General features: G+C 37.7%; 1 protein-coding gene across 6 annotated transcripts in view; it reads left to right on the top strand.

Annotated features, from left to right (window-relative positions):
* Positions 1 to 25,227, top strand: part of LOC104239197 (UPF0481 protein At3g47200-like) — a 71,590-nt gene extending 46,363 nt beyond the window's left edge. Inside the window, exons 4-7 of one of the 6 annotated variants that reach the window (XM_070171821.1) lie at positions 7,221 to 7,250; positions 15,341 to 15,406; positions 22,819 to 22,929; positions 23,638 to 25,227. In XM_070171821.1, coding sequence (XP_070027922.1) covers positions 7,221 to 7,250; positions 15,341 to 15,406; positions 22,819 to 22,929; positions 23,638 to 25,077 — 1,647 coding nt within the window. In that variant the 3' untranslated portion in view covers positions 25,078 to 25,227. Of the gene's footprint in view, positions 1 to 7,220; positions 7,251 to 15,340; positions 15,407 to 22,818; positions 22,930 to 23,631 lie in introns of all 6 variants that reach the window. The other 5 variants (XM_070171820.1, XM_070171823.1, XM_070171822.1 and 2 more) reach the window with 5 other exon arrangements.
* Positions 25,228 to 25,711: the final 484 nt, after the last annotated feature.

Genomic DNA, 25,711 nt, shown 5'->3' with positions numbered 1-25,711 from the left:
GGGAATACATTTTAAGTTCTAGGTCGCCCACCAGTATAATGCGGGAATACTTTTAAGTTCTAGGTCGCCCACCAGTATAATGCGGGAATACATTTAAGTTCTAGGTCGCCCACCAGTATAATGCGGGAATACATTTAAGTTCTAGGTCGCCCACCAGTATAATGCGGGAATACTTTTAAGTTCTAGGTCGCCCACCAGTATAATGCGGGAATACATTTTAAGTTCTAGGTCGCCCACCAGTATAATGCGGGAATACATTTAAGTTCTAGGTCGCCCACCAGTATAATGCGGGAATACATTTAAGTTCTAGGTCGCCCACCAGTATAATGCGGGAATACATTTAAGTTCTAGGTCGCCCACCAGTATAATGCGGGAATACATTTAAGTTCTAGGTCGCCCACCAGTATAATGCGGGAATACATTTAAGTTCTAGGTCGCCCACCAGTATAATGCGGGAATACATTTTAAGTTCTAGGTCGCCCACCAGTATAATGCGGGAATACTTTTAAGTTCTAGGTCGCCCACCAGTATAATGCGGGAATACTTTTAAGTTCTAGGTCGCCCACCAGTATAATGCGGGAATACATTTAAGTTCTAGGTCGCCCACCAGTATAATGCGGGAATACTTTTAAGTTCTAGGTCGCCCACCAGTATAATGCGGGAATGCTTTTAAGTTCTAGGTCGCCCACCAGTATAATGCGGGAATACATTCAGCTCTAGATTTTGGAATCAGTCACCCCACCTGAAGACGGAAGGGTACAACAGAGATCCCCAAACGGGAAACAATGAAATCCCCAGCACCAAGAAGCAGACAACTGCAGAGGCAAGCGCGCAATTCAAAAGGAAAAAGGAACGCGTCTCAAAAGAAGTAGTTTGGGAACGTTGTAGCATGCCCAGTATAACAATTCCGATGAAAAGCCATACCACTGAAGAAACCATTGGAAGATTTAAAGAAGAAAGCCGTATCCCCAGCAGATCAAGCAAAGTGATGAGAACTGACATTCAGAAAAGGTGAAGGACCGGCATCATCTCCAAGTTCACAAAATAAAGGCGTCAGAGGAAAGCGTTAGCCGACAAGAAAGCAAGGCAGCAAGAACAAGTTGAAGATGGATGAGATTTCAGGATCCTCAGTTTAGCTTAGCTTCTTGTTTTCCTTTTAGAGCAATGTAATAGGGAGATCGGTTGAGCAGTAGCATCCTACAGCAGCATACAGCAGCGCACAACAACAGCAAACACTACAGTCACACGGTAGTCCCAGCTACCAAAAATTTCCCGAACTACATTGACCTGATTCCTGTTTCAGCCCAGGATATGTAGGAAACCTCTGAAGCAAAGGTTCGGTCAAATCTTTTTCAAAAAATGCTTCACATGGAGTATTCGGACGGGCAAAAATCGCTCGCTTTATCTTTGCACGAAAACCCTTCGTGTCTTCGTGCAAAGAGGGGCAGCTGTAAGCACGTGATTTTTGCTTCACGGACAATCGCTCCAAAAGAAAATAAAAATAGTGGCAAAAGGCTTCGCTGTACAATTTTTCGATCTTTCCGTGACATGTGTTGTTAGTCGTTTGTGAGTCTGTCCATTTTGCATCTAGTCATTATCAAACAAAAATACAAAAAATATATGTGGCGTTAAAAGAAAATTCAAAAAAAATATAAATATATGTGCATCGTCCGTTTTAGGTTGTGATTTAACTTACTTGGTATGATAATTATGTTGAAACGCCATATTGTTATTTGTTTTAATTTCATTTGTTTTATTAGTTATTTTTATTTTTTTTATTATTTTTATTATTTTTCTTTAAATTGGAAAACAAAAGAAAAATCAATTTGGGCCCAAAAATAAAACAAAAAAAAAAGAAGGCCCAAACCAACGATCTGACCCGGTCCAGACCAGGCCTGCCCAGGAACCTCCTGAAACGACGTCGTTTCAGGCAAATCAATCTGAGCCGTCCGTCCTAGCCGATCCAACGGCTCAGGACCTCTTTCAGCAACCCGTTTTTGAACCCGACCCAATAACCGGTCTGACCCAACCCCTCATTTAAACCAAACGACCCCGTTTAACTACTGAACGACCCCGTCTTGTTTCTCACCCTCAGATCCAAGCCGTTGAGATCGTATGATCCAACGGCTCAGATCCGATCAACCTCACCATATATAAACCTTCCCTTACACCCCACGCCCCCTATCCGAACCCCACCCCTCACTCGTCTCCTTCCCTGAACCCTGAAACCCCCAAACCCTAGCAGCCGCCCTAGTCTCCTTCGCCATTAAAGCCGGCGGCACGAACGCCGGTGACCACCCCCTGAACACCCTAAGACCCCCTCACTCCCCTGAACACGAATCCACTAACCACGAACCTCGAATCACTTTCGTTCGTCTCGAATCTTCATTTGAAGATTTGAGTCGAACCCGGATCTATGCCAAACCATCCCATCTTCATACCAGACACTCCCCTGACCTTCCTCGTGACCAAACCAAACTTGGTTTGGTCCGAATCTACCCACAACTCCCAAAAATCCAGATCTGGAAATCCAGACTTTTGAAACACATGCACCTGGGGAACCCGGCCAGTTTTGACATGGGTTTGAGGTCTAATAGACCTTAATCAAGGTGCTCTCATGTGAGAACACCCTGATTAAAGTTTGTTCGGCCTCAAAAGTTCGAAGATGAATCAGATTTGGGTCTGTGTGATTTAAACATTTTCGGTACGTTTTCCTTTCTTCTGTTTAGTTTTTAATTAAGTGGTCAGCATGTTTCGTTGGTTTTGTTTGTTATTTTTGTTATTTTTCATCCAGATTTCTTTCATCTCTTTAAAGACCTTTTTCTTTGGTCGGTTAATTTTCTATGGGTGTATTCTGAATGTACTCTGTGATGAACATGTTCGATTAGATTGGTCGTCAAATGAATAAACTTATATAGGTTCCCAGTTTTGAACACAGAATTGTCTGATGCCCTTTAGGTCCCTAAACATATTGTTTATGTGAGCGATTGATTATTACCTGTTATAATTAGTATAGTCGACTCGATAAATATCGTCGATTAGCTTTCTATAACTAATAAATCGAATGAGCTAATAAGGTCGCATGATTAATTGAGCTTTGTCACTGACTGTATGCCCCAGCATTGTTTGAAATGGTTTGTTGGCACTATAAAACTGACTGAAAAGGTTCAGCCCAGGCAGTCTTGAGTTCGAACTTTCATCAGTTCAAAAAATGCCCTGATGTTGCAGTAGGCAGGGGCAGTAATAATCAAGGTTGACAGGGGTATTCTGGGGTGTTAAAAAGAACAAAAGTAATTAGTTTAAGTGAGCTGACAAATGGGGTACTAAATTAGGATTAAACTAATGCCAATGGGGGGACAAGACACAAGAGTATGGGTTTAAAAGGAATACTAAAATAAGCCCATAATCCTGGATTAAAGAATAAATCAGGCGTGGGGAACAAAAGGGGCTGACACCAAGCATGCTTAGGATGGGCTTAAAGGGTATGGGCATTCTGCCAATTGGCAGGCAGGGCAGCTCAGCTGTACTGGTGCATTTGGCCTATAAATAGGCCATTTGATAACTTAAAGAGGGCTGGACTTTTGAGTCTTCAGAAAAAAAAAGAAAGAGAAAAGGCTGGAATTTTTAGTTTGAAAGCTGAAACTTTTAGTCTAAAAAGTTTTACTGAGTTTAAAGAAAGCTGAATAACATAAGTTAGTTTCCAAATAGATTGTAACCAAACACTGCCTGAAAGTTGTATAAGAGTGCATATTGGTCAAGCTGTCTTGGCCAAGTTCTGTTGCTTGCATTGACTGAGTTGTTTGTGGTTGTTGAACTGTTGGTGTTGCTGCATTGAATACTCTGTTACTGCTGTTTGTTTCATCACTCTTTCCTGGGATTGCTCATTTGGTGCTCGACTATTTGCTGGTTTTCCTTATTCTGGGAAATATTGTTGGTTGTCGTGGGCTGTGGAAAACACTTGGATTGTTGATTTGTTGCTGTGTTGTTGCTGTGTATCTGCTGTTGCTGTGTTTACTACATACTGCCCAGCTGATCATTCCTTTCTTCTTTGTCCTCTATACCAGGTACACAACCAATGCACTGTCAAAAATGTAATTGGGAAATTTGAGCATGAATACAAATGAAAGTCCTGAAGAATGTCTTTTATACATAGATTGTTACATTAAATATTCATGTAATGTGTAATAGTTTGCATTCTTGTTTAGATACTGAAGGTAGCCTGTGTGCCCAGTAGATGTCAATATGTGGTGATTGAATGCTAGTTTGTATATGAAAGTTGATAGATAAAAGGGTCTCCAATGCAGTAGGTTGTATCTTAGGTTTTATATGGTTAGCATGTCCTTAAATACATAGAACTATCCATGTTAGTTAATTTCATGTCCTTTTGATAAACTGTCTCCTTACAATTGGCAAACCATTGCCTTAAAATAAACGGCGCAAGTCTGCACTCCTCAACCTCACGAAGGTCGAGCCCGAATCAAACGAACCCAGCAGGCTTTCATCAGAAAGGCATTGGCCCAGGTCCAGCCGATACTGTGTGGGCTGGGTTCGGGCCCACGATGCTCGATTAGCTGCCCATGGGCATGGCCATGTTTTCTTATTCTGCAAAGGCACTCAGAATTCCGTTATAATAACCTGCAAGCATGTAATTGAATAGGGTCATTTTTATTCTCAACTAGTAGAGACAAATGCGACAAGAAACGTAGTTGCTATAGGATCTCCTTTTAAAATAAAGACGAGATGAGCTTCGACAAACAAAAACGCACAAGATGCGGGGCCCTCGTTAAACGTATATTATCGAAGCATTTAGTTTCTAGGACGGGTCGTTTAGCAAATCTCACAACCCTCCTAAATTAACAATACGTTAGACTCTTTAGGACGCGCCTTAATAAATCTTACCTTCTTAAACTCGGGTGCACATTTATGTGACCCAAATCCAATTCTCAACGGAGTCGAAATGTGTTTCTAATCACGGGTACATTGATTGTGACGTGGTTCGAGATGCGTGTCCATGACGTTGCAAATTCATTTTAAAATAAGAATGAGATGAGCCTCACCAAATAAAAATACAAATTGCGGGGCCCTCAGTAAATATCTGCTTTAAAAATTGTTTAGACTTCAGGATGGACCGTTTAGTAAAATTCCACGGTCCTACCCAAAATAAATACGCTAGTCGCTTTAGGCACGCCTCTAATAATTTAATTTCCTTAAACTCGGGTGCACATTGATGTGACCCAAATCCAAATCTCAACGGAGTCAAAGTGTGTCGACGACCACGGGTACATTGATTGTAACGTGGTTCGAGATACATTTTATAACGTTGTAATTCTTGATAAAAATAATAGTAAATGATAAAAGCGGTTGAAGGATAAAATTTGCACATAAGTTCATACTTGTATAAAATCAGATAATCAAGCCGAATATAACAGTTGAGCGACCGTGCTAGAACCACGGAACTCGGGAATGCCTAACACCTTCTCCCGGGTTAACAGAATTCCTTATCCGGATTTCTGGTACGCAGACCATAATATAGAGTCATTCTTTTCCTCGATTCGGGATTAAAATTGGTGACTTGGGACACCCTAAATCTCCCAAGTGGCGACTCTGAAATAATTAAACCGATCCCGTTTCGATTGTCCTTTAATTGGAAAAACTCCCCCTGCGCCCCGCGGGCGCGGAAAAAGGAGGTGTGACACCTATCATCTAAAATTGTTAGTAAAATTTGAAAGAACAAAATAAAATTATATCTGAGTGATAGGTGACCATGGGTACTTCTTTTGTCTGGAAGTAATACTTCTTCAAATGAACAACGTTTCAATTTGATGGTAGTATGCTTCCATCCATGGTCTCCAACTCATATGCTCCCTTTTCAGCTATGCCTTGAACCCTATAAGGGCCTTCCCAATTTGGACTTAACTTTCCTGCATTAGTCACTTTCGTTGATCGAAACACCTTTTTGAGCACGAAGCCCCCAACCTTGAAGTACCTCAGATTTGCTTTCCTATTGTAATATCGCTCAATCATCGGTTTTTGAGCCACCATCCTTATTAGTGCTACTTCTATCCTTTTCTCTACTAAATCCAAATTTGTTTGCATTTCTTTTTCATTTGATTCCTCCATAGCATGTGTGTAACTCATACTTGGTTCACCTATTACTACTATAATTAAGGCTTCAGTGCCATAGACGAGTGAAAATGGAGTCTCGCCCGTACTTGTTTTGCTGTTGTTCGATAAGCCCATAATACCCCTGGTAACACTTTCGGCCAATTGCCTTTTGATTTTTCTAGTCTCTTCTTCAAGTTATTAGTAATAACTTTATTCATTGACTCAGATTTCCCATTGGCTACAGGATGGTATGGCGCAGATGTAATCCTTTTAATCTGCCAACTCTGAACGAACTCTATGATTTTCATGCCTATGAATTGTGGGCCATTGTCACATACAATTTCCTTTGGAACTCCAAAACGACAGAAAATGTTTCGCCAAATAAAGTCCCTGACCTCTTTTTCTAGCACTTATTTAAAGGTTCCTGCTTCTACCTATTTTTAAATAAATCCATTAAAACTAGTAGAAATCGTACCTTTCCTTTAGCTTGAGGTAATGGGCCTACGATATCCATGCCCTACTTCATGAAAGGCCCTGGCGAGATAGATGAATGTAACAATTCTTCTAGGCGATGCATGTTATTGGCATATCGTTGACATTTATTGCACTTGGCTACAAAGTTTTCTGCTTCCTCCTCCATTTTTGGCCAATAGTATCCAGCTCTTATTAAAGTCTTCAGCAAAGATCTTCCCCCAGCATGATTGTTGCAGTATCATGTACTTCCCTCATCACATATTCTGTTTGTGAGGGACCAAGACATCGTGTTAAAGGTCTACCAAACATCTTTAGGTATAACTTCTCGCGAATTAAGCAATACCAGGCAGCTTTTTGGCGAAGTACCTGTGACTTCTTCTTGTCTTCGAGTAAGATTCCGTACTGCAAAAAGTTAACAAACTCGTTCCTTAAATCCCAAGTTAAATTGTTAAAATTTACCTCGTTCTTGTCTTGGTCAAGTGCCGAATGAAAAAAATGTATTACAATAGCGTTTTCTACATTTGTTATCTCCGTAACAGACGTGAGATTGGCCAACACATCTATTTTTTCTTTCTTCTCCCTGGATATTTGAACACCTTCCATGATTGAAATTGTCTGACTAGTTCTCGTACCTTTTTCAGGTATTGTTGTATTCATGCCTCTCTTGCTATGTAAGTCCCCTGCATTTGGTTAACTGCTAGCTGAGAGTCACTTTTGATTACAATCTGTTACGTGCCAAGCTTTGGTTCTGGTTCCAGACCTGCAATCACAGCTTCGTACTCTGCTTCATTGTTAGTGATGGGATAACATTTTATTGCTTGCCTTATGACTTCCCCTGAAGGTAGAATTAATACAATACCTAGGCCCGCGCCTTTAACATTCGAGGAACCATACATAAACAAAATCCAAGTCCCTAGATTAGATACGGAAAATACTTGTAATTCCTTTTCTGCTTGTGGAATTAAATTCGTGCTAAAATCTGCTACAAAATCTGCTAAGACCTGAGATTTTATCGCAGTTCTAGGCTAATATATAATATCATACTCACTAAGTTCTATTGCCAACTTAGCTAACCTACCAGATAGTTCTTGTTTATGCAATATATTCCTCAGGGGGAAGCAGTTATTACAGAGATAGGATGACATTGAAAATAAGGTCTCAACTTTCTAGATGCCATAATTAATGCTAAAGCAAGCTTATCTAGATGAGGATATCGTTTCTCATCATCTAACAAAGATTTACTAATATAATATATTGGAAATTGTTTACCTTTATCCTCTCGTACCAGCACCGCACTTACAACCACTTCTGACACAACAAGGTAGATAAGTAACCTTTCTCCGTCCTTTGGTTTGGCCAGCAAAGGCAGATTTGACAAATACGTTTTTAGGTCCTTGAGGGCTTGTTGGCATTCATCAGTCCATTCAAATTCATTCTGCTTTTTCAATACTGAAAAGAGCTTAAAACGTTTTTCTGATGACTTTGAAATAAATCTCCCCAGGGCTGTTATTCTTCATGTTAATCTCTGAACTTCTTTTTTGCTTGTGAGTACATCCGGTATTTCCTCAATAGCTTTGATTTGTGTAGGGTTTACTTCAATTCCCATGTTAGAACTTGCTATAACTGGTAGTTGCTTCCAACGTGGAGACTAGACCCTGTAGCGGCAGGATAGCAATGAAAAGAGTTGTTGTTAAAGTTACTGAAGATGTAAGTTTAGTAAGAAAATCGGGTCAAGCTGATGTATGGAAGGTCTACAACTGGAGAAAGAAGTTCTGGCGGAAGAAAAGAATGCTTTGAAACAACAAATGAAGATGATTGCTACTGAATTAGCAGTTGTAAAAGCTTCTTCTACCGAAGTTGAAAAGGACAAAGATATACTTGAATCTTCTTTCGCTGAATAGCTTTCCAAGGCAACTGAGGAGATATGGAGTTTGAAGGAACTCCTTAATCAAAAAGAGGTTTATGCGGGAGAATTGGTTCAAACACTTACTCAAGCTCAAGATGATCTTCGTACCTCTACCAATATGATTTAGTTCATGGAAAGTTATTTTTCTCCTTTGAAGACAGCTTATGATTCCTTTGAAGAAGAAAAAGAAGAGTTGAGAGCTGAGATTGACCAGTGAGAAAAGGATTATGAGAATATCGAGAATAAATTGTCATTGGATGTGAGCTGGACTTTTTTAAACACTCGTATTGAGACACTAATGAAAGCTAGCCAGGACGGTTTTGATCTTGATGCTGAGATTACTAAGGTTAAAGAAGCAATTGATAAACTCAGCAACGTTAAAGCTTTCCTTCACCTAAAGATCCCGCAAGTGATGGAAATGGACTCGTTCCTGGTTAGGCTGATGTTCATGCCTCTTCTTCTCAAGTTAATCCTTCTTCTCCCATTGGTGATGTTCACGTAGATAATGCTCATTAGTTTTTTGTTTGATCAACTTTTTGGAAGTTTGTTGTTTTTTGGGAAGGTTGTTTTTTTTGGTTACCCCTATCTTGTTGGGGGTTTTAATGACAAACGAATACCTCTGTTTTTTCCCAAAGTTTAATATATGTGTTTCTATTACTTTTACCGTTTACTTTGCTCTTTGATACTTGACCTTTTGTTTTTCTCTTTGATATTTGAGCTTTTTCCCTTGCATTTAAAATAGCTTTAATAGTCCATGACTTTGATAAACATGGGTTTTAATAAAAAAGGGCCATTTTATGTAAACGACACTGATGAAGATAATGACTCATCTTCATATTAGTCTAAATATATGAAAGTCGAAATAGATGAAAAAGGAAACAATTTAAGGAAGTTTCATGCTTTGAACTGACAAATAAATTTCGTACATGATTTTCTCTATTATTCGTACAACACTTTCACAACTACTTTCTTTGTAGCAGATTTTTTGATACAAATTCAGGTTTATTATCCCGTGACTAAATGTTAGCCTTAACCTAAAAACTCGTAGAAACTTGGAAAGTATCTTGTATTCTTCTTGCGAGTTCACACATTCTCAAGGTTACTTCAAGGTGTTTGATTCAGGCTTGATTTTAGGCTCTTTTGCTTCTTTGTCTATATGTATAATCCCCCAGTTTAAGATCTTTGAAGTATGAAGTCTCGAACGCTGGATTGCTCCTTCTTTTTTGGCCCATTCCTTGAAAAGAAAAATACACACGGAACTCGGATATATACGTTTAGATGATGACTGCTTAACCATTTCTTTCCATCAGAAAAGTTGAAACCTAGACCGGGAATAATTTAGTATTCCGCGTGTCTTTCGGGTCTAATATTATCATTTGGTACTAGATAGCTTTTTGTCTATCATCTAAAATTGTTAGTAAAATTTAAAAGAACAAAATAAAATTATATCTGAGTGATAGCTGACCATGGGCGCTTCTTTTGTCTAGAAGTAATACTTCTTCAAATGAACAATGTTCCAATTTGATGGTAGTATGCTTCCATCCATGGTCTCCAACTCATATGCTCCCTTTCAAGCAATGCCTCGAACCCTATAAGGGCCTTCCCAATTTGGACTTAACTTTCCCGCATTAGTCGCTTTCGTTGATCGAAACACCTTTTTGAGGATGAAGCCCCCAATCTTAAAGTACCTCAGATTTGCTTTCCTATTGTAATATCGCTCAATCATCGGTTTTTGAGCCACCATCCTTATTAGTGCTACTTCTATCCTTTTCTCTACTAAATCCAAATTTGTTTGCATTTCTTTTTCATTTGATTCCTCCATAGCATGTGTGTAACTCATACTTGGTTCACCTATTACTACTATAATTAAGGCTTTAGTGCCATAGACGAGTGAAAATGGAGTCTCACTCGTACTCGTTTTTGTTGTTGTTCGATAAGCCCATAATACCCCTGGTATCACTTCCGGCCACTTGCCTTTTGATTCTTCTAGTCTCTTCTTCAAGTTATTAATAATAACTTTATTCGTTGACTCAGCTTTCCCATTGGCTACAGGATGGTATGGCACAGATGTAATCCGTTTAATCTGCCAACTCTGAAAGAACTCTGTGATTTTCATGCTTATGAATTGTGGGCCATTGTCACACACGATTTCCTTTGGAACTCCAAAACGACAGATAATGTTTCTCCAAATAAAGTCCCTGACCACTTTTCCTAGCACCTGTTTGAAGGTTCCTGCTTTTACCCATTTTAAAAAATAATCTGTTAAAACTAGTAGAAATTGGACCTACGATATCCATGCCCCACTTCATGAAAAGCCATGGCGAGATAGATGAATGTAACAATTCTGCTGGGCGATGCATGTTATTGGCATATCATTGACATTTATCGCACTTGGCTACAAAGTTTTCTGTTTCCTCCTCCATTTTTTGCCAATAGTTTCCCGCTCTTATTAAAGTCTTCAGCAAAGATCTTCCCCCAGCATGATTGTCGCAGTAACCCTCATGTACTTCCCTTATCACATATTCTGTTTGTGAGGGACCAAGACACCATGCTAAAGGTCCACCAAACATCTTTCGGTATAAGTTCTCGCGAATTAAGCTATACCGAGCGGCTTTTTGGCGAAGTACTTTTGACTTCTTCTTATCTTCAGGTAAGATTCCGTACTGTAAAAAGTTAACAAACTCGTTCCTCTAATCTCAAGTTAATTTGTTAAAATTTACCTCGTTCTTGTCTTGGTCAAGTGCCGAATGAAACAAATGTATTACAATAGCGTTTTCTACATTTATTATCTCCGTAACAGATGTGAGATTGGCCAACGCATCTGCTTCTGCATTCTTCTCCCTGGGTATTTGAACAACTTTCCACAATTGAAATTGTCTGACTAGTTCTCGTACCTTTTTCAGGTATTGTTGCATTCGTGCCTCTCTTGCTATGTAAGTCCCCTGCATTTGGTTAACTACTAGCTGTGAGTCACTTTTGATTACAATCTTTTATATGCCAAGCTCTCGTGCTAGTTCCAGACCTACAATCACAGCTTCGTACTCTGCTTCATTGTTAGTGATGTGATAACATTTTATTGCTTGCCTTATGACTTCCCCTGAAGGTAAAATTAAAACAATACTTAGGCCCGTACCTTTAACATTCGAGGAACCATACGTAAACAAAATCCAAGTCCCCGGATTAGATTCGGTAAATACTTATAATTCCTTTTCTGCTTGAGGAATTAAATTCGTTGTAAAATCTGCTACGAAATCTAATAAGACCTAAGGTTTTATCGTAGTTCTAGGCTGATATATAATATCATACTCACTAAGTTCTATTACCGACTTAGCTAACCTACCAGATAATTCTTGTTTATGCAATATATTCCTCAGGGGGGAAGCAATTATTACAGAGATAAGATGACACTGAAAATAAGGTCTCAATTTTCTAGATGCCATAATTAATGCTAAAGCAAGCTTTTCTAGATGAGGATATCACGTCTCAACATCTACAAAGATTTACTAATATAATATATTGGAGATTGTTTACCTTTATCCTCTCATACCAGCACTGCACTTACCGCCACTTCTGACACAACAAGTTAGATAAGTAACCTTTCTCCGTCCTTTGGTTTGGCCAGCAAAGGCAGATTTGACAAATACGATTTTAGGTCCTTGAGGGCTTGTTGGCATTCATTAGTCCATTCAAATTCATTCTGTTTTTTCACTACTGAAAAGAACTTAAAACTCTTTTCTGATGACTTTGAAATAAATCTCCCCAGGGCTGTTATTCTCCCTGTTAATCTCTGCACTTCTTTTTTTCTTGTGAGTACATCCGGTATTTCCTCAATAGCTTTGATATATGCAAGGTTTACTTCAATTTACCTATTAGAAACAAGAAACCTAAAAACTTACCTGAAGCTAAGTCAAAAGCACTTTTTTCTGTATTTAGCTTAATATTGTATTTGTAGAGAATCCGGAAAGTGTCTGACAAATGTTGAAAATTATCTCCTACGTGTGCTGATTTGACTAGCATATCATCAATGTAGACTTCCATAGTCTTTCCCAGTTGTTCTTGAAACATTTTAGTTACGAATCGTTGGTACGTGGGTCCAATATTGTTTAGACTAAGGGGCATGACTTTGTAACAATAAGTTCCCCTGTTTGTTATAAACGAAGTTTTCTCTTCATCTATAGGATCCATCCTTATCTTGTTGTATCCGGAGTATGCATCTAAAAGACTTAATAGCTCATGTCCTATGGTAGAATAAATTAGTTGATCTATGTGTGGCAAAGGAAATGAATCTTTTGGACAAACTTTATTCAAATTCGTATAATCTACACAAACTCGCCATTTCCAATTCTTTCTTGGAACTACCACAATATTAGCTAGTCAGTTGGGATATTTTACCTCTCAAATTTTTAAAAGCTTTTGTACCTCATCTTGGATTACTTGATTTTTGAAGGATCCCTGCTTCCTCTTCTTCTGCTTGACAGGTAGATATGATGGGTCCTCATTTAGTTTATGGGTCATCACCTCTGATGGTATACCTGTCATATCTGAATGCAACCAAGCAAAGCAATCCGCGTTATCATTAAAAGTTCAATCAACTTACCTTTCATTTTTGTGCTCAGATTCTCTCCGATGTAAACTTTTCTGTCTGGCCAGTGTATAAATAGCACCACTGCTTTGAGTTTTTTGGTAGTTGACTTAATGTTTTCATTTTCTTCTGGCTCTTGAATAACATCGGGTATTGAATCAACATCAGTTTGTGTTGGAATGCCTTCAGTTGAGGTTTGTACCACAACATCCTCAACTGAATTCTATAACTGCTATTTCTTGCCTGCAACATCGTTTACCATGCTGATATCCCCCACTGAATTGATACTTCTAGAAGCTTGTTGATCTCTACGGATTTGACGAATTCCCCAGTGTGAGGGAAATTTGATAACTTGATGCAATGTGGACGGTACAACATCCATATCGTGAATTCATAGTCTTCCTAGGATTATATTATAAACCATATCTGCATCTATCACCTGAAACTTTGTGTCCTTGATAACTCCTTCTGTAAATGTAGCAAGTACTACTTCCCCTTTTGTGATAACACTTGAATTATCAAATTTAGACAAAGACCATGCCTTTGGTATCATTTTGTTGTTAGTTTGCATTTCATTCACCACTCTTAGTAAAATGATATTCATGGAACTACCTGGGTCAATCAAAACTCGTTTTACGTTAGTATTATGTACAAGTAAAGATATTACCAGTGCGTCATTATGAGGAATCATCAAGTTGTAAGCATCTTCATCATCAAATGTTATACTCTCTTCTTCCAAGGTTTGGCGTATTCGTTTCCCATTAGTGGCTGTGATTTTTGATGTCTTCTTTGCAGCTGTATAAGTCACACCATTGACTTCGTCTCCCTCGGTTATTACATTAATTGTTCTTTTTGGAGATGGGGGTTTTGGGGGGTTGTTGTCTGTTCTTCATATATGATTGTCTACCTTTCTCGATGAACAAGTCAGTTGGATAACCTTGCTTAAACAAATGCTCGATCTCTCCTTGTAATAACCTGCAATCTGATGTTCTATGGCTATGGTGGTTGTGAAATTCACACCAATAATCTGGATTTCTTTTGCTCGGGTCTGATCTTATTTCTTTAGGCCACCGCATCTTATCTCCCATACCTCTTAAAATAGCCACCAACTCAGAGGTACTGACATTAAAACTATAGTCTCTGATTCTTGCATGTGTGCTGGAGTTACACCTCGTGTATCTCGTTACTTTCTGAATCTAGATGAAGAACCCGCATCTTTTTGTCTTGATCTCGATTCAGATCGTAAGTTTTCCTGTTAGGACCGAGAATCTCGACGTTCAGGACCCATGTAAGGCTTGTACATGTTTTCCCGGCTCTTTTATCTAATTCTGAACGTCTTGACCTTGCTCTCTCATCAACCCTTGGCAGTGCAATCGTATCTTCTTTTATCCACAGCTTCGTGTTATATCTGTTATACACGTCATTCCAAGTTGTTGGTGGAAATTTTCGCAAACTTTTCTTAAGTCTCCTCGTGGCTTCTGGATTTTTCTCATTTAAATTGCTTGTGAACGCCATGGTTGCCCAATTGTCAGGTACTCGTGGTAACATCATCCTCTCTCATTGGAATCTATCCACGAACATTATGTCTTCCATCTTTTTTTAAGTTTTTGAGCTCCTGAGTGTGCTTTTATAAATGAATCTGCAAGCTCAGCAAAAAAATCAATAGAGTTTTCAGGTAAGAGAGAATACCACGTTAATGCTCTTTTCGTGAGTGTTTCACCAAATTTTTTAACCAAAACTGACTCGATTTCCTGCTTGGTTAAGTCATTGCCTTTCACGGTAGTTGTAAACACAGTTACGTGATCTCGAGGGTTAGTTGTTCCATTATATTTTGGAATGTTAGACATTTTAAACTTCTTAGGAATAGGCAAAGGTGGTGCACTTGGCTTCTAGGGCTGTTGTGAATATTTATCAATATCTACTCCTTTAATCACGGGAGGTACACCAAGTATTTGTTCTATGCGATCATTCTTTCAGCTGTTTTTGCAAAGTTAGTACCAAACTTTATAAATCAAAGTTATTTGGTGTACTTGACCTTCCATCACGAGATTAATTGGGAGTTCCTCCGGTTCCGGAATTGGTGAGCCCCGAGTATGGGTTTTCTAGGGTCGCGGTATTGTTCGAAGGAGGAGTTTCCGGCGTAGTTGGCAATCCCCTAACAAAGTCTTGAAGAGCACTGTTCACGTGTTCCACGATCAATTGTTTTAAAGCGTCTTGTTCAACAGTTTGCTCGTCCCCTTGATGATCATTCACATGTAACGTTGATCTTTCAGGTGACCCCTCACGGGACTGTTGAGGAGCTCCTTGCGGAGAAGGGAGTGGTGGAGTTGCTCCCTCCTGTAAGTTTAACTAGTTATTTTCGTTGACAATTAACATGGTTGGTTGTCAGAAAGAAAATTTGGAAAGTGAAAAGATTATCAGTTTTCCGGTAACAGAACCAATTTGTTTAACCAAAAAATAGATTTATCGGTCAAAGTCTAAATTTAGAAGAAAACGAGTTACTGATAACCAAGTTTTATTTCACTTTTCCAATGTTAATTAGGAAAAAATAATATGAATGGTAAAGAAAATATACTGAAAGATACAAAAAATAAATTGATGGACAATTTATAAAATGAAGGTTGAGAACTTCGATAAAGCAGAGAAGTAAAGAGCATATTTCACTAGTACTTGGAATCTGTCTTTACAAATAAAATTCGGTGTCCTCGTATAGGAGTTTACAATCATAACGGTTTTCTCATATAATTTGGGTTTATTATGGGCATTAATTGTATTTATTGCCTATTACCTCAGGTAATTGTAACTGGCGCATTTATTGCTATAAATGCCTTATAACTGTTCCGATTCCCCTTCCTTCTTTACTTCTGTTTCGTGTATCTTCCCTTCTTTTAGTTTTTATTCATTCCGTCCTTGATCTTTCTTTGCTTGGTTCTTCTATGCACTGTCTCGTGGGTGTTTCTCCCATGCCTTCCTCTCTCAATTAATTCTATTATTGAGAACGCCACTTGTCATTGCATCACTGCTCCACGCGTCGTGCTTTGTCAGTATACTAACATTTCACGTGTAATGCTCTTTTTCCACCGATACATTTATGATGGAGTAAGTGAGTAGATATCAAAGTGTATTTGGAAAATTGCAAAAAATAGGACACCATAAGGTGTGGTTTTTATCTTAACTTAAAGGTCAAAAGTTAAAAGTTTTCCCCATGGTTAAGTAACTTGCACCAAAGGAAGAGGGTAAATTTTACTGTGGTCATTCAAGTTAAGTTTTGTTATACAAAAGTCACTTTTTTTTTGTAACATTAAAATCGTCTTTCTAAAACCTAATTAACAAAAATATAAAAGTGGCCGGAAGATGCTATTTTTGGCCTGAAACTGACGTGGCTATCCTAATTTGATAAATAAAAAAGATTAATTTGTGTTAAGAAATTAAGATAGCCATGTTACTTTTCTGGGCAAAAATGGCATCTTACGACATTATTATATTTGTATTAACTAGGCTTTAGAAAGATGATTTTTATGTTCCAAACAAAGAGAAAAGTGACTTTTATATTACAAAGCTTAACTTGAATGATTATCAATGGAATTTACACTTCAAAATCAGCTCCTTTCAAAGCCATATGTAAACTTATGGGCAGAAAGTCAACAATGAGAAAGGTTTTTCATGAGTTAGGTGATTTTATTATATCTAACTTTCGGTGCAGAGAATTATTCAATAGATATGTTAATAGGAATTAGGATACAACAGAGATATCTAGTGAATTAATCAATATGTGCTCGAGCTAATGTTGGGAATAAACCCCATAAAAATAGTATTCACGGTATTAGTGATAAACGCAGAACACTAAGTTATGGTTAAATCAGCAAGAATAGAAATGCAGCAATAATGACACCAAGATTTTACGTGAAAATCCTTCTGAATAAGGGAAAAAACCACGGCCAAGAAGAGCAACTGATATCACTATAGCGAGGAATTTTACACTGTGTAGTAACGAGTAAAAAATACTCCTAAGACTACTACACCCTCAAAAGAAATAAACACTCTTTTGCTTTTTCCACCTCACTACAGTATCTCTCACACTCTATTTTTCTTCACAAACTATTTTCTTATAGTTTATGGAATACCTTGCTCTCTCTTTTCTCTCTTTGTTGGTGTGTCGAAATAAGAGATAAAGCTCTCCTTTTATAGCCAAAACCTCACTCTCTAAAGCCTACAATATTTGACAATTTACACACTTTTTTCACAATTTCAACAAGGTTGGCTACCAAACCAAACCAAGTCAATAAAACTGGCTACCAAATTATACAAATTCAACAAGGTTGGCTACCAAACCAAACCAAGTCAACAAAATTGGCTACCAAATCATTTGAATGAGATGGACACCATATCAATCTCCCCCTCCAGTCTCATTCATCTAGAGGAGGTAGCACTGTCTTCTAGTTTGAGTGCATGCCGACAAGTTATTTGCATAGCTCGAACTTGTCTCTTGGTACCACCTTGGTCAACATATCTGCAGGATTTTCACTCGTGTGAATCTTTTTGACTTGAAGTGATTCGTTCTCCACTTGCTCACGAATCCAATGATATCTGACGTCAATGTGTTTTGTTCTCGCATGGTACATGGAGTTTTTGCTCAGGTCTATTGCACTCTGACTGTCGCAATAGACGACATACTCCATCTGTCGTATTCCAAGTTCTTGAAGAAATCTCTTGAGCCATATCATCTCTTTGCTAGCTTCAGTAGCCGCAATATATTCCGCTTCAGTTGTAGATAGTGCGACATACTTCTGCAACTTCGACTACCATGATATAACTCCCTCTGAAAAAGTAAACAAATATCCAGTAGTGGATTTTCTGTTATCAAGGTCACCTGCCATATCAGAATCTGTATAGCCCTTCAATATTGGATTTGATCCTCCAAAACATAAGCATTCATGTGAGCTTCATCTTAGATACCTGAGTATCCACTTTACAGCTTCCCAATGCTCTTTTCTTGGATTTTTGAGAAATCTGCTAACAACACCGACTGCATGAGCAATATCCGGTCGAGTGCATACCATTGCATACATCAAACTTCCGACGGTAGAGGAATAAGGAATATTGGCCATTCTCTCTTTTTCCTCCGTTGTTGTTGGACACATCTTCTTGCTCAACTTCAGATGACCAGGAAGGGGTGTGTGAACCAACTTAGCACTTTTCATATTGAAGCGCTCCAGTACACGTTTTATGTACTTCTCCTGTGACAAGTAAAGCTTTCTTTCGTTTCTCAAACGAGTAATTCTCATGCCCAAAATCTGCTTAGCATGACCCAAGTCTTTCATTGCAAAAGACTTATTCAGCTGTTTCTTCAACTCGTCTATCTTAGAAGCATTCCTGCCCAAAATCAACATATCATCCACATATAGCAAGAGGATGATAAAATCGTCATCAGAAAATCTTTGTACAAACACATAATGATCTGACGAAGTTTTCTTGTAGCCTTGCTCCCCCATAACAGACTCAAACTTCTTGTACCACTGTCTCGGAGCTTGCTTCAATCCATATAGACTCTTCTTAAGTTTGCATACAAGATTTTCTTTACCTTTTGCCTTGAAGCCTTCAGGTTGTTCCATATAAATCTCCTCTTCTAAGTCACCGTGAAGAAAATCAGTCTTCACATCCATTTGCTCAATCTCCAAATAAAGACTAGCAGTCAAACCAAGAACTGTCCGAATGGAGGACATTTTCACGATAGGAGAAAATATTTCGTCAAAGTCAATACCTTTCCTTCGACCAAATCCCTTGACAACGAATCTAGCTTTGTATCTGGGCTTTAAACTATGTTCTTCAGCTTTAACTTTGAATACCCACTTGTTCTTCAAAGCTCTCATGCCCTTAGGCAATTTCACCAACTCATAAGTATGGTTCTCATGCAGAGATTTCATCTCATCTTGCATGGCTTCAATCCATTGATCCTTGTGCTCATCTTCTATGGCCTCCGCATAATATTCAGGTTCTCCCCCATCAGTGAGTAATACATACTCATTGGGTGAATAACGGGAGGAAGGAGTACGAGGTCTAGAGGACCTCCTGAGTGGAATATCTAGCTCGTCCACAGCTTTGTGAGTAGGAACATCTACCTCATCAACATTAGCATTATTATCACTACCACCATCAATATGCTGATTTGGATTATGGTTCTGGGCATCACCATCATCATTGAGCCCACCAGCGTCATCCCCATTTGTATGAGGAACTTGATCAAGATTAGCTAAACCTTCAGAACTTGAAGATTTTAACTTCTCCGCTTTGTTAATATCTTCAATAGTTTGATCCTCCACGAAGATAACATCACGGCTTCTTACGACCTTCTTCTCAATTGGATCATATAGCCTGTAACCAAACTCATCAAGGCCATAACCAATGAAGAATCACTGCCTTGTCTTGGTAGTTAATTTTGACCTCTCATCTTTAGGCACATGGACAAAAGCTTTGCAACCAAACACTTTCAAGTGGTCATAGGAAAAATCCTTGCCATACCAAACTTTGTTTGGAACATCACTTTGCAAAGCAACTGTAGGGGATAGATTAATAACATGAGCGGCGGTCAACAAAGCCTCACCCCAAAAGGAATTCGGCAACTTTGCTTCAGAAAGCAAACATCTGACTCTTTCCATCAAAGTCATGTTCATCATTTCTGCTAAACCATTAAGCTGAGGAGTCTTAGGAGGAGTCTTCTGGTGTCTAATACCCTGTTACTTGCAGTATTCGTCAAACGGTCCACAATATTCACCACCGTTATCAGTACGAATACACTTCAACTTCTTTCCAGTTTCTCTTTCAACTGAAGCCTGAAACTGCTTAAAGACACCCAACACTTGGTCTTTAGTCTTCAAGATGTAGACCTAAAGTTTCCTTGAACAATCATCAATAAGGTAGCAAAATAAAGTGCACCACCCAAAGTTCTTGTCTTCATTGGACCACATAAATCTGAATGCACCAACTCAAGCAACTCTGTCTTGCTTGAAGGAGGATGAGACTGGAAAGAAACTTTTTTTTGTTTCCCAGCCAAGCAGTGCTCACATTTTTCTAATTTTGCACTTTCAAAATTTGACAACAATTTCTTCTTGGCCAGAACATTTAGTCCTTTCTCGCTAATGTGGCTAATCCTCTTATGCCATAACGTTGAAGAGTTATGGCTCTCAACGGCATTCACCATATCAACACAGGTAGAGGCCGTAGTCCAGTATAGACCACGACGCTTTTCCCCACGAGCCACAATCATGGAGCCCTTAGTGAGCTTCCACTTTCCAGCACCATTAGTACTGACATATCCCTCATCATCCAAAACACCAATAGAGATCAAGTGCAAACGAACATCAGGTGCATGCTTTACATTGTTTAAAACTATTTTAGTTCCAATACTAGTTTCCAAACAAATCGTTCCAACATCAGCCACCCTAGATACAGTCTCATTACCCATACTCAAAGTTCCAAAGTCACCCTGAGTATAGGATGAGAAAAATTCCTTCCTTGATGTCACATGAGATGCGGCACCACTGTCCACAATCCAGCTTGACTCATCACAAGCAATATTTATCAGATCCGCATCAAGGACTGTAACAAGATCTTCTGTAGTGACGGTGTCCACATGATTACCATCTTCTTTATTTTCTTCCTTGTCTCTATTCTCCTTTTTCAAAATCTGGCAGAACTTCTTTGTGTGCCCTTTCTTCCCGCAATGATAGCACTCAATATCTTTAAGTCTGCTTCTGGATTTGCTTCTATTATGTTCTCTATTTTGAGAACCCCGATTCTTGATTCTCCACCTGGAGTCAGTCACCAAGACATCTGATGAGGAGGAACCCTGAGATTTTCTTCTCATCTCTTCGTTTAGAAGGCTGCTCTTGGCAAGATCCATAGAGATCACACCATCCGGAGCAGAATTTGATAATGAAGTTCTAAGAATTTCCCAAGAATCTGGTAGGGAACCAAGTAGAAACAAGCCTTGAATTTCTTCATCAAATTTAATGCCCATAGCAGATAACTGGTTCATGATCCCCTGAAAATTATTCAGATGATCTGTCATCGCGGAACCATCATGGTATTTTAAACCCAACATCTGCTTTATCATAAACATCTTGTTGTTTCTAGTTTTCCGAGCATACAAACTTTCAAGGTGCTCCTATAGGGTCTGAGCATGTGTCTCCCCAGAAATATGGTTCAAAATATTATCGTCAACCCACTGTCTAATAAAGCCGCAAACCTGCCTGTGTAACAGATTCCACTCTTCATCTGATTTATTATCAGGCTTTACTATGGCGAAGACAGGTTGATGAAATTTTTTGACATAAAGCAAATCTTCCACTTTGCCCTTCCAAATGGCATAATTTGTGCCATTCAAAGTAACAATTCTACTAGTGTTGGCTTCCATCGTTTATCACAAATACAAATACTATTTATTAGGAGACCAAAGTAATTCTTTTCTGATGTGGAAGTTCAGACTGTACTGTAACCACAAAGCATACTCAGACAGAACCTTGGCTCTGATACCACTTGTTGGGAATAAACCCCGTAAAAATAGTATTCACGGTATTAGTGATAAACGCAGAACACTAAGTTATGGTTAAATCAACAAGAATAGAAATGCAGCAATAATGACACCAAGATTTTACGTGGAAACCCTTCTGAATAAGGAAAAAAATCACGGCCAAGAAGAGCAATTGATATCACTATAGCGAGGAATTTTACACTGTGTAGTAACGAGTAAAAAATACTCCTAAGACCACTACACCCACAAAAGAAATAAACACACTTTTACTTTTTCCACCTCACTACAATATCTCTCACACTCTATTTTTCTTCACAAACTATTTTCTTATAGTTTATGGAATATCTTGCTCTCTCTTTTCTCTCTTTGTTGGTGTGTCGAAATGAGAGTTAAAACTCTCCTTTTATAGTCAAAACCTCACTCTCTAAAGCCTACAATATTTGATAATTTACACACCATTTTCACAATTTCAACAAGGTTGGTTGCCAAACCAAACCAAGTCAATAAAATTGGCTACCAAATTATACAAATTCAACAAGGTTGGCTACCAAGTCAACAAAATTGGCTACCAAATCATTTGAATGAGATGGACACCATATCAGCTGATGTAAATAATTTAATTTAAGATTTTTTTGGTTAATTAGATTGGATCTAGACATCAACTTAAAGTGTCTTTAGGTTTTCACATTTCTGCCAAGTTTCATTCTTTGTGGTTTTGACCTAATCCCCTATGATTTTGGGAGAATCAGCCAAATTGAAGTGGTAACTCTCTGCATTTCCCGTTCTATATGATTAACACAAGAAACTAATTACATTCTTAAGTAATTAAAGCCATTACGATTTTAAATACTCCATTTTATACAGTCTACACTTCGTTGATATGTATGGTTTTTTTGTAAGCTTCCAGAAAATTAATAAACATATAAGGATGTTATATCATGGAGTTTTTATATTTATTTATCACTCTATATGTAACATACTACTAAAGGAATACTTACTCCCTTATACTTCCATTTTCTTAAGGAGTACTCTCTCTTTTTCACGATAAGAATATAAGCATATTAATTAAAATGTAAGCACAAATTATAAGACGTGAATATCATGGCTTATATGTTCTCAATTGATATTAAAAGTGTACTTTACTGATCTTTTTAATTCTTTCAATTTATGAATTAAAATTATTAACCACCTCTATCTCTCTTTTTATTATTGGACTTACAGTCTGAAGAAAGTTATCCAAAATCAGGGATGGCAAACAATACTGAGAATGTTCCACTAGATCAAATTGCACTGCCTGATCAAAATCCTTTAACAGAAGCTACAGAAGATGAGGTATATCTCTTTCTATTCATCTATTTGTCACTCACGAAACAAATACTACTTAAATTGATGATAAAAGATTAATTTCATGTGCGTATATCTTTAATAACTGTGATTATTTTGTTCTTTATTATGTCGGGATAAATGATAAAGAACTTTAAAAAGTTAGAAAAGATATGACAAGTTTTTGTTCCGGCATCTTTTTCTTTCAGTGTTTTATTATCAATTAGGAGTAACTATTTATTTAATTAAAGTAACTTTTTAATCTTTCTACTACTTTAAGAATAACATTATTGATGTGACCAAAACAGTTATGAATAGATTAAAAAAAAAAAGTACCCCTGTCCCAGTTATGAGAGTCAAATTTCTTACCTTTGACCATCTTTAAATATTTATAAGTAAATTTATATAATTCAAAACTACATAACAAGTACTATAAGTTACAAGAATTAACAATTCAAAATATAAAGGTATATGAAAAAGTCGTAGTTAAAGAACAACTCATTTCCGATTCTTTTGATAAATTGACTAACTATTTTCTCTATTCACTGCTTAATATTTAGCGAGTACTTAAGTTATTTAAAAAAAAAATTGAAAAATTACACTCTTTATCGGAAGCGAAAAAGAGCATTTTTGTTTTGTATGGTCGTCATTTAGTAGTAGCAATGTATGTGAAAAAAGAGAGAAATTGTGACCTTTTTACCACTAATTAAGATACAGGAGGTGAGGAAACTGGACCATTTAATCAGGATAAAGGAAACAAGTGGTCAAGATCAATTGGCGTTACAAACTAAGAAATTTGCAAATCAAATCTTTCAAAGATTTAAGGATTTGGACAATGCATCTATCAAATCCAGTACCATATTCAAAGTAAATATGGGGCTAAGAAAATCAAATTCAGATGCTTATACACCAATGTTGATCTGCATTGGTCCTTACCATAAAAAGAATCCTAAACTTGACTCCATGGAAAAGTATAAATTGTTGTACCTACAACGGTTTCTCCAACGGAAAGACGGGATTGATGTGGAAAGTTGCATTAGTGAAATTGAGATACTAAAAGATGAAGCACTAAAGTGTTATGATGATAACCTTTACAGTGATATTGTTGTCAAATTTTCACAAATGTTGTTGCTTGATGGTTGTTTTGTGGTGGAGTTTATTCGAGAGCGTTGTGAAGTCGAGCCACCAAGAAAAGAATCCAACGAAATTATCAACTTGGAATGGATGATAATTCAAGTATGTAGAGATATGGTGTTACTAGAAAACCAACTGCCTTTCTTTGTTCTCACCATGCTACATGACATGACAAAGCAACATACAGAAAAAAGCTTATTGTATATGGTGAGAGAGACATTACTTAATATTTTCCCAATGGTGACATTTAAAACCGCATCAGAAATTGACAATTTTAATGCAGAGGGAATCGACCATTTACTAGATGCAGTACACAAGTTTTGTCGCCCATCACATGATGAAAAAACTAGCGAAACCAATAATAGTGACAGCAGGGGAAACGAATGTTGCAAGATAAGTTTGTGCGGGAACGTTTTACAATTAACCAGGTCAAAAGAAATCCTTGGTTTCTGGGATTGCTATCATATTCCAAGTGCAACGGAGCTTTATAATGCTGGAGTTAGCTTCTCAAAAATAGGAACAGTGGCGGAAGATTCGAAGGATAAAACAACTTTATTCGATATCAACTTCGAAAAGGGTTTAATGAAAATCCCTTGTTTCACAATCGAGGATACTATGGAGAGCTTCATGAGAAATTTAATAGCTTATGAGCAACACTCTTCTCATGTATATCCTTATTTTTCGAATTATGCTCATATAATGACTCAACTTATTGGCTCACATAAAGATGTGAATCTCCTTCGCCAAAATAAAATCATCCTTAAAGATCTAGGAGATGACAAAGAAGTGGCCACCATCTTCAAGGAACTTTCAAGTGGAGTGAGAGTCACTGACTTCTATTACAAAGAACAATGCAGCAAATTGGTCCAACATTGCGAGAAGCCATGGAGTCAAATGATGGCAAGTTTGAGGCACAATTATTTTCAGAGTCCTTGGGCTGGAACTTCAACTATGGCAGCCATCACACTTCTCATACTCACAGTTATACAAACAGTTCTAGCTTTCAAAGGTGAGGTTAAGTAGTCATTCTTGTTATTATATACAAATGTTGACTCAATGTCTCTGTATCCTAATGTTTTCTGTTGCCGGATCAAATAAGAAGAATCTTATGTCATTTTGACTTACGTTCCAATGACGTAATTTTTATTTTCAAAATATAAATTTAACCTTAAATATAGTGTTGTATTTGTACTTTTATTTCCTAGTACTTTAGTCGACTTTAGAAGAAAATGCAAATCTAATGCTACAAATGAACTTAAGAAAAATTGCGTTAGCTAAATATGATGATTTCATTTGGATTAAAAATCCTTGCATTACAACAAATTAAAAATAAGGGTGTGTTTGGTACGAAGGAAAATATTTTCTTGTAAAATGAATGATTTTATCATTTATTTTCTCATATTTGGTTGGTGGGTGAAAAACTTTTTCCGAAAAATATTTTTCTTCGTACCAAACACACCCTAAGAGTGCGTATGTTTCGCACATGCATCGCACATCTTTGCAACGCACATTTCCCTTGTCATGTACCTATGCTTTACTCTATGATAATTATCAAAATGCAAAGCTTTCTCTTACTTTTGCTAAACTTATGAAAGTAGGTTGCATCACAAAGCAAGTCTGCCTAGGGTGTGCATTCGATTTATCGATTCGATTTTGA

The sequence above is a fragment of the Nicotiana sylvestris genome, chromosome 4, assembly GCF_000393655.2.
Source record: "Nicotiana sylvestris chromosome 4, ASM39365v2, whole genome shotgun sequence".
Lineage (NCBI taxonomy): Eukaryota > Viridiplantae > Streptophyta > Magnoliopsida > Solanales > Solanaceae > Nicotiana > Nicotiana sylvestris.
Note: the sequence above shows the minus strand (reverse complement) of the source record. Positions and strands in the feature narration are given on the sequence as shown.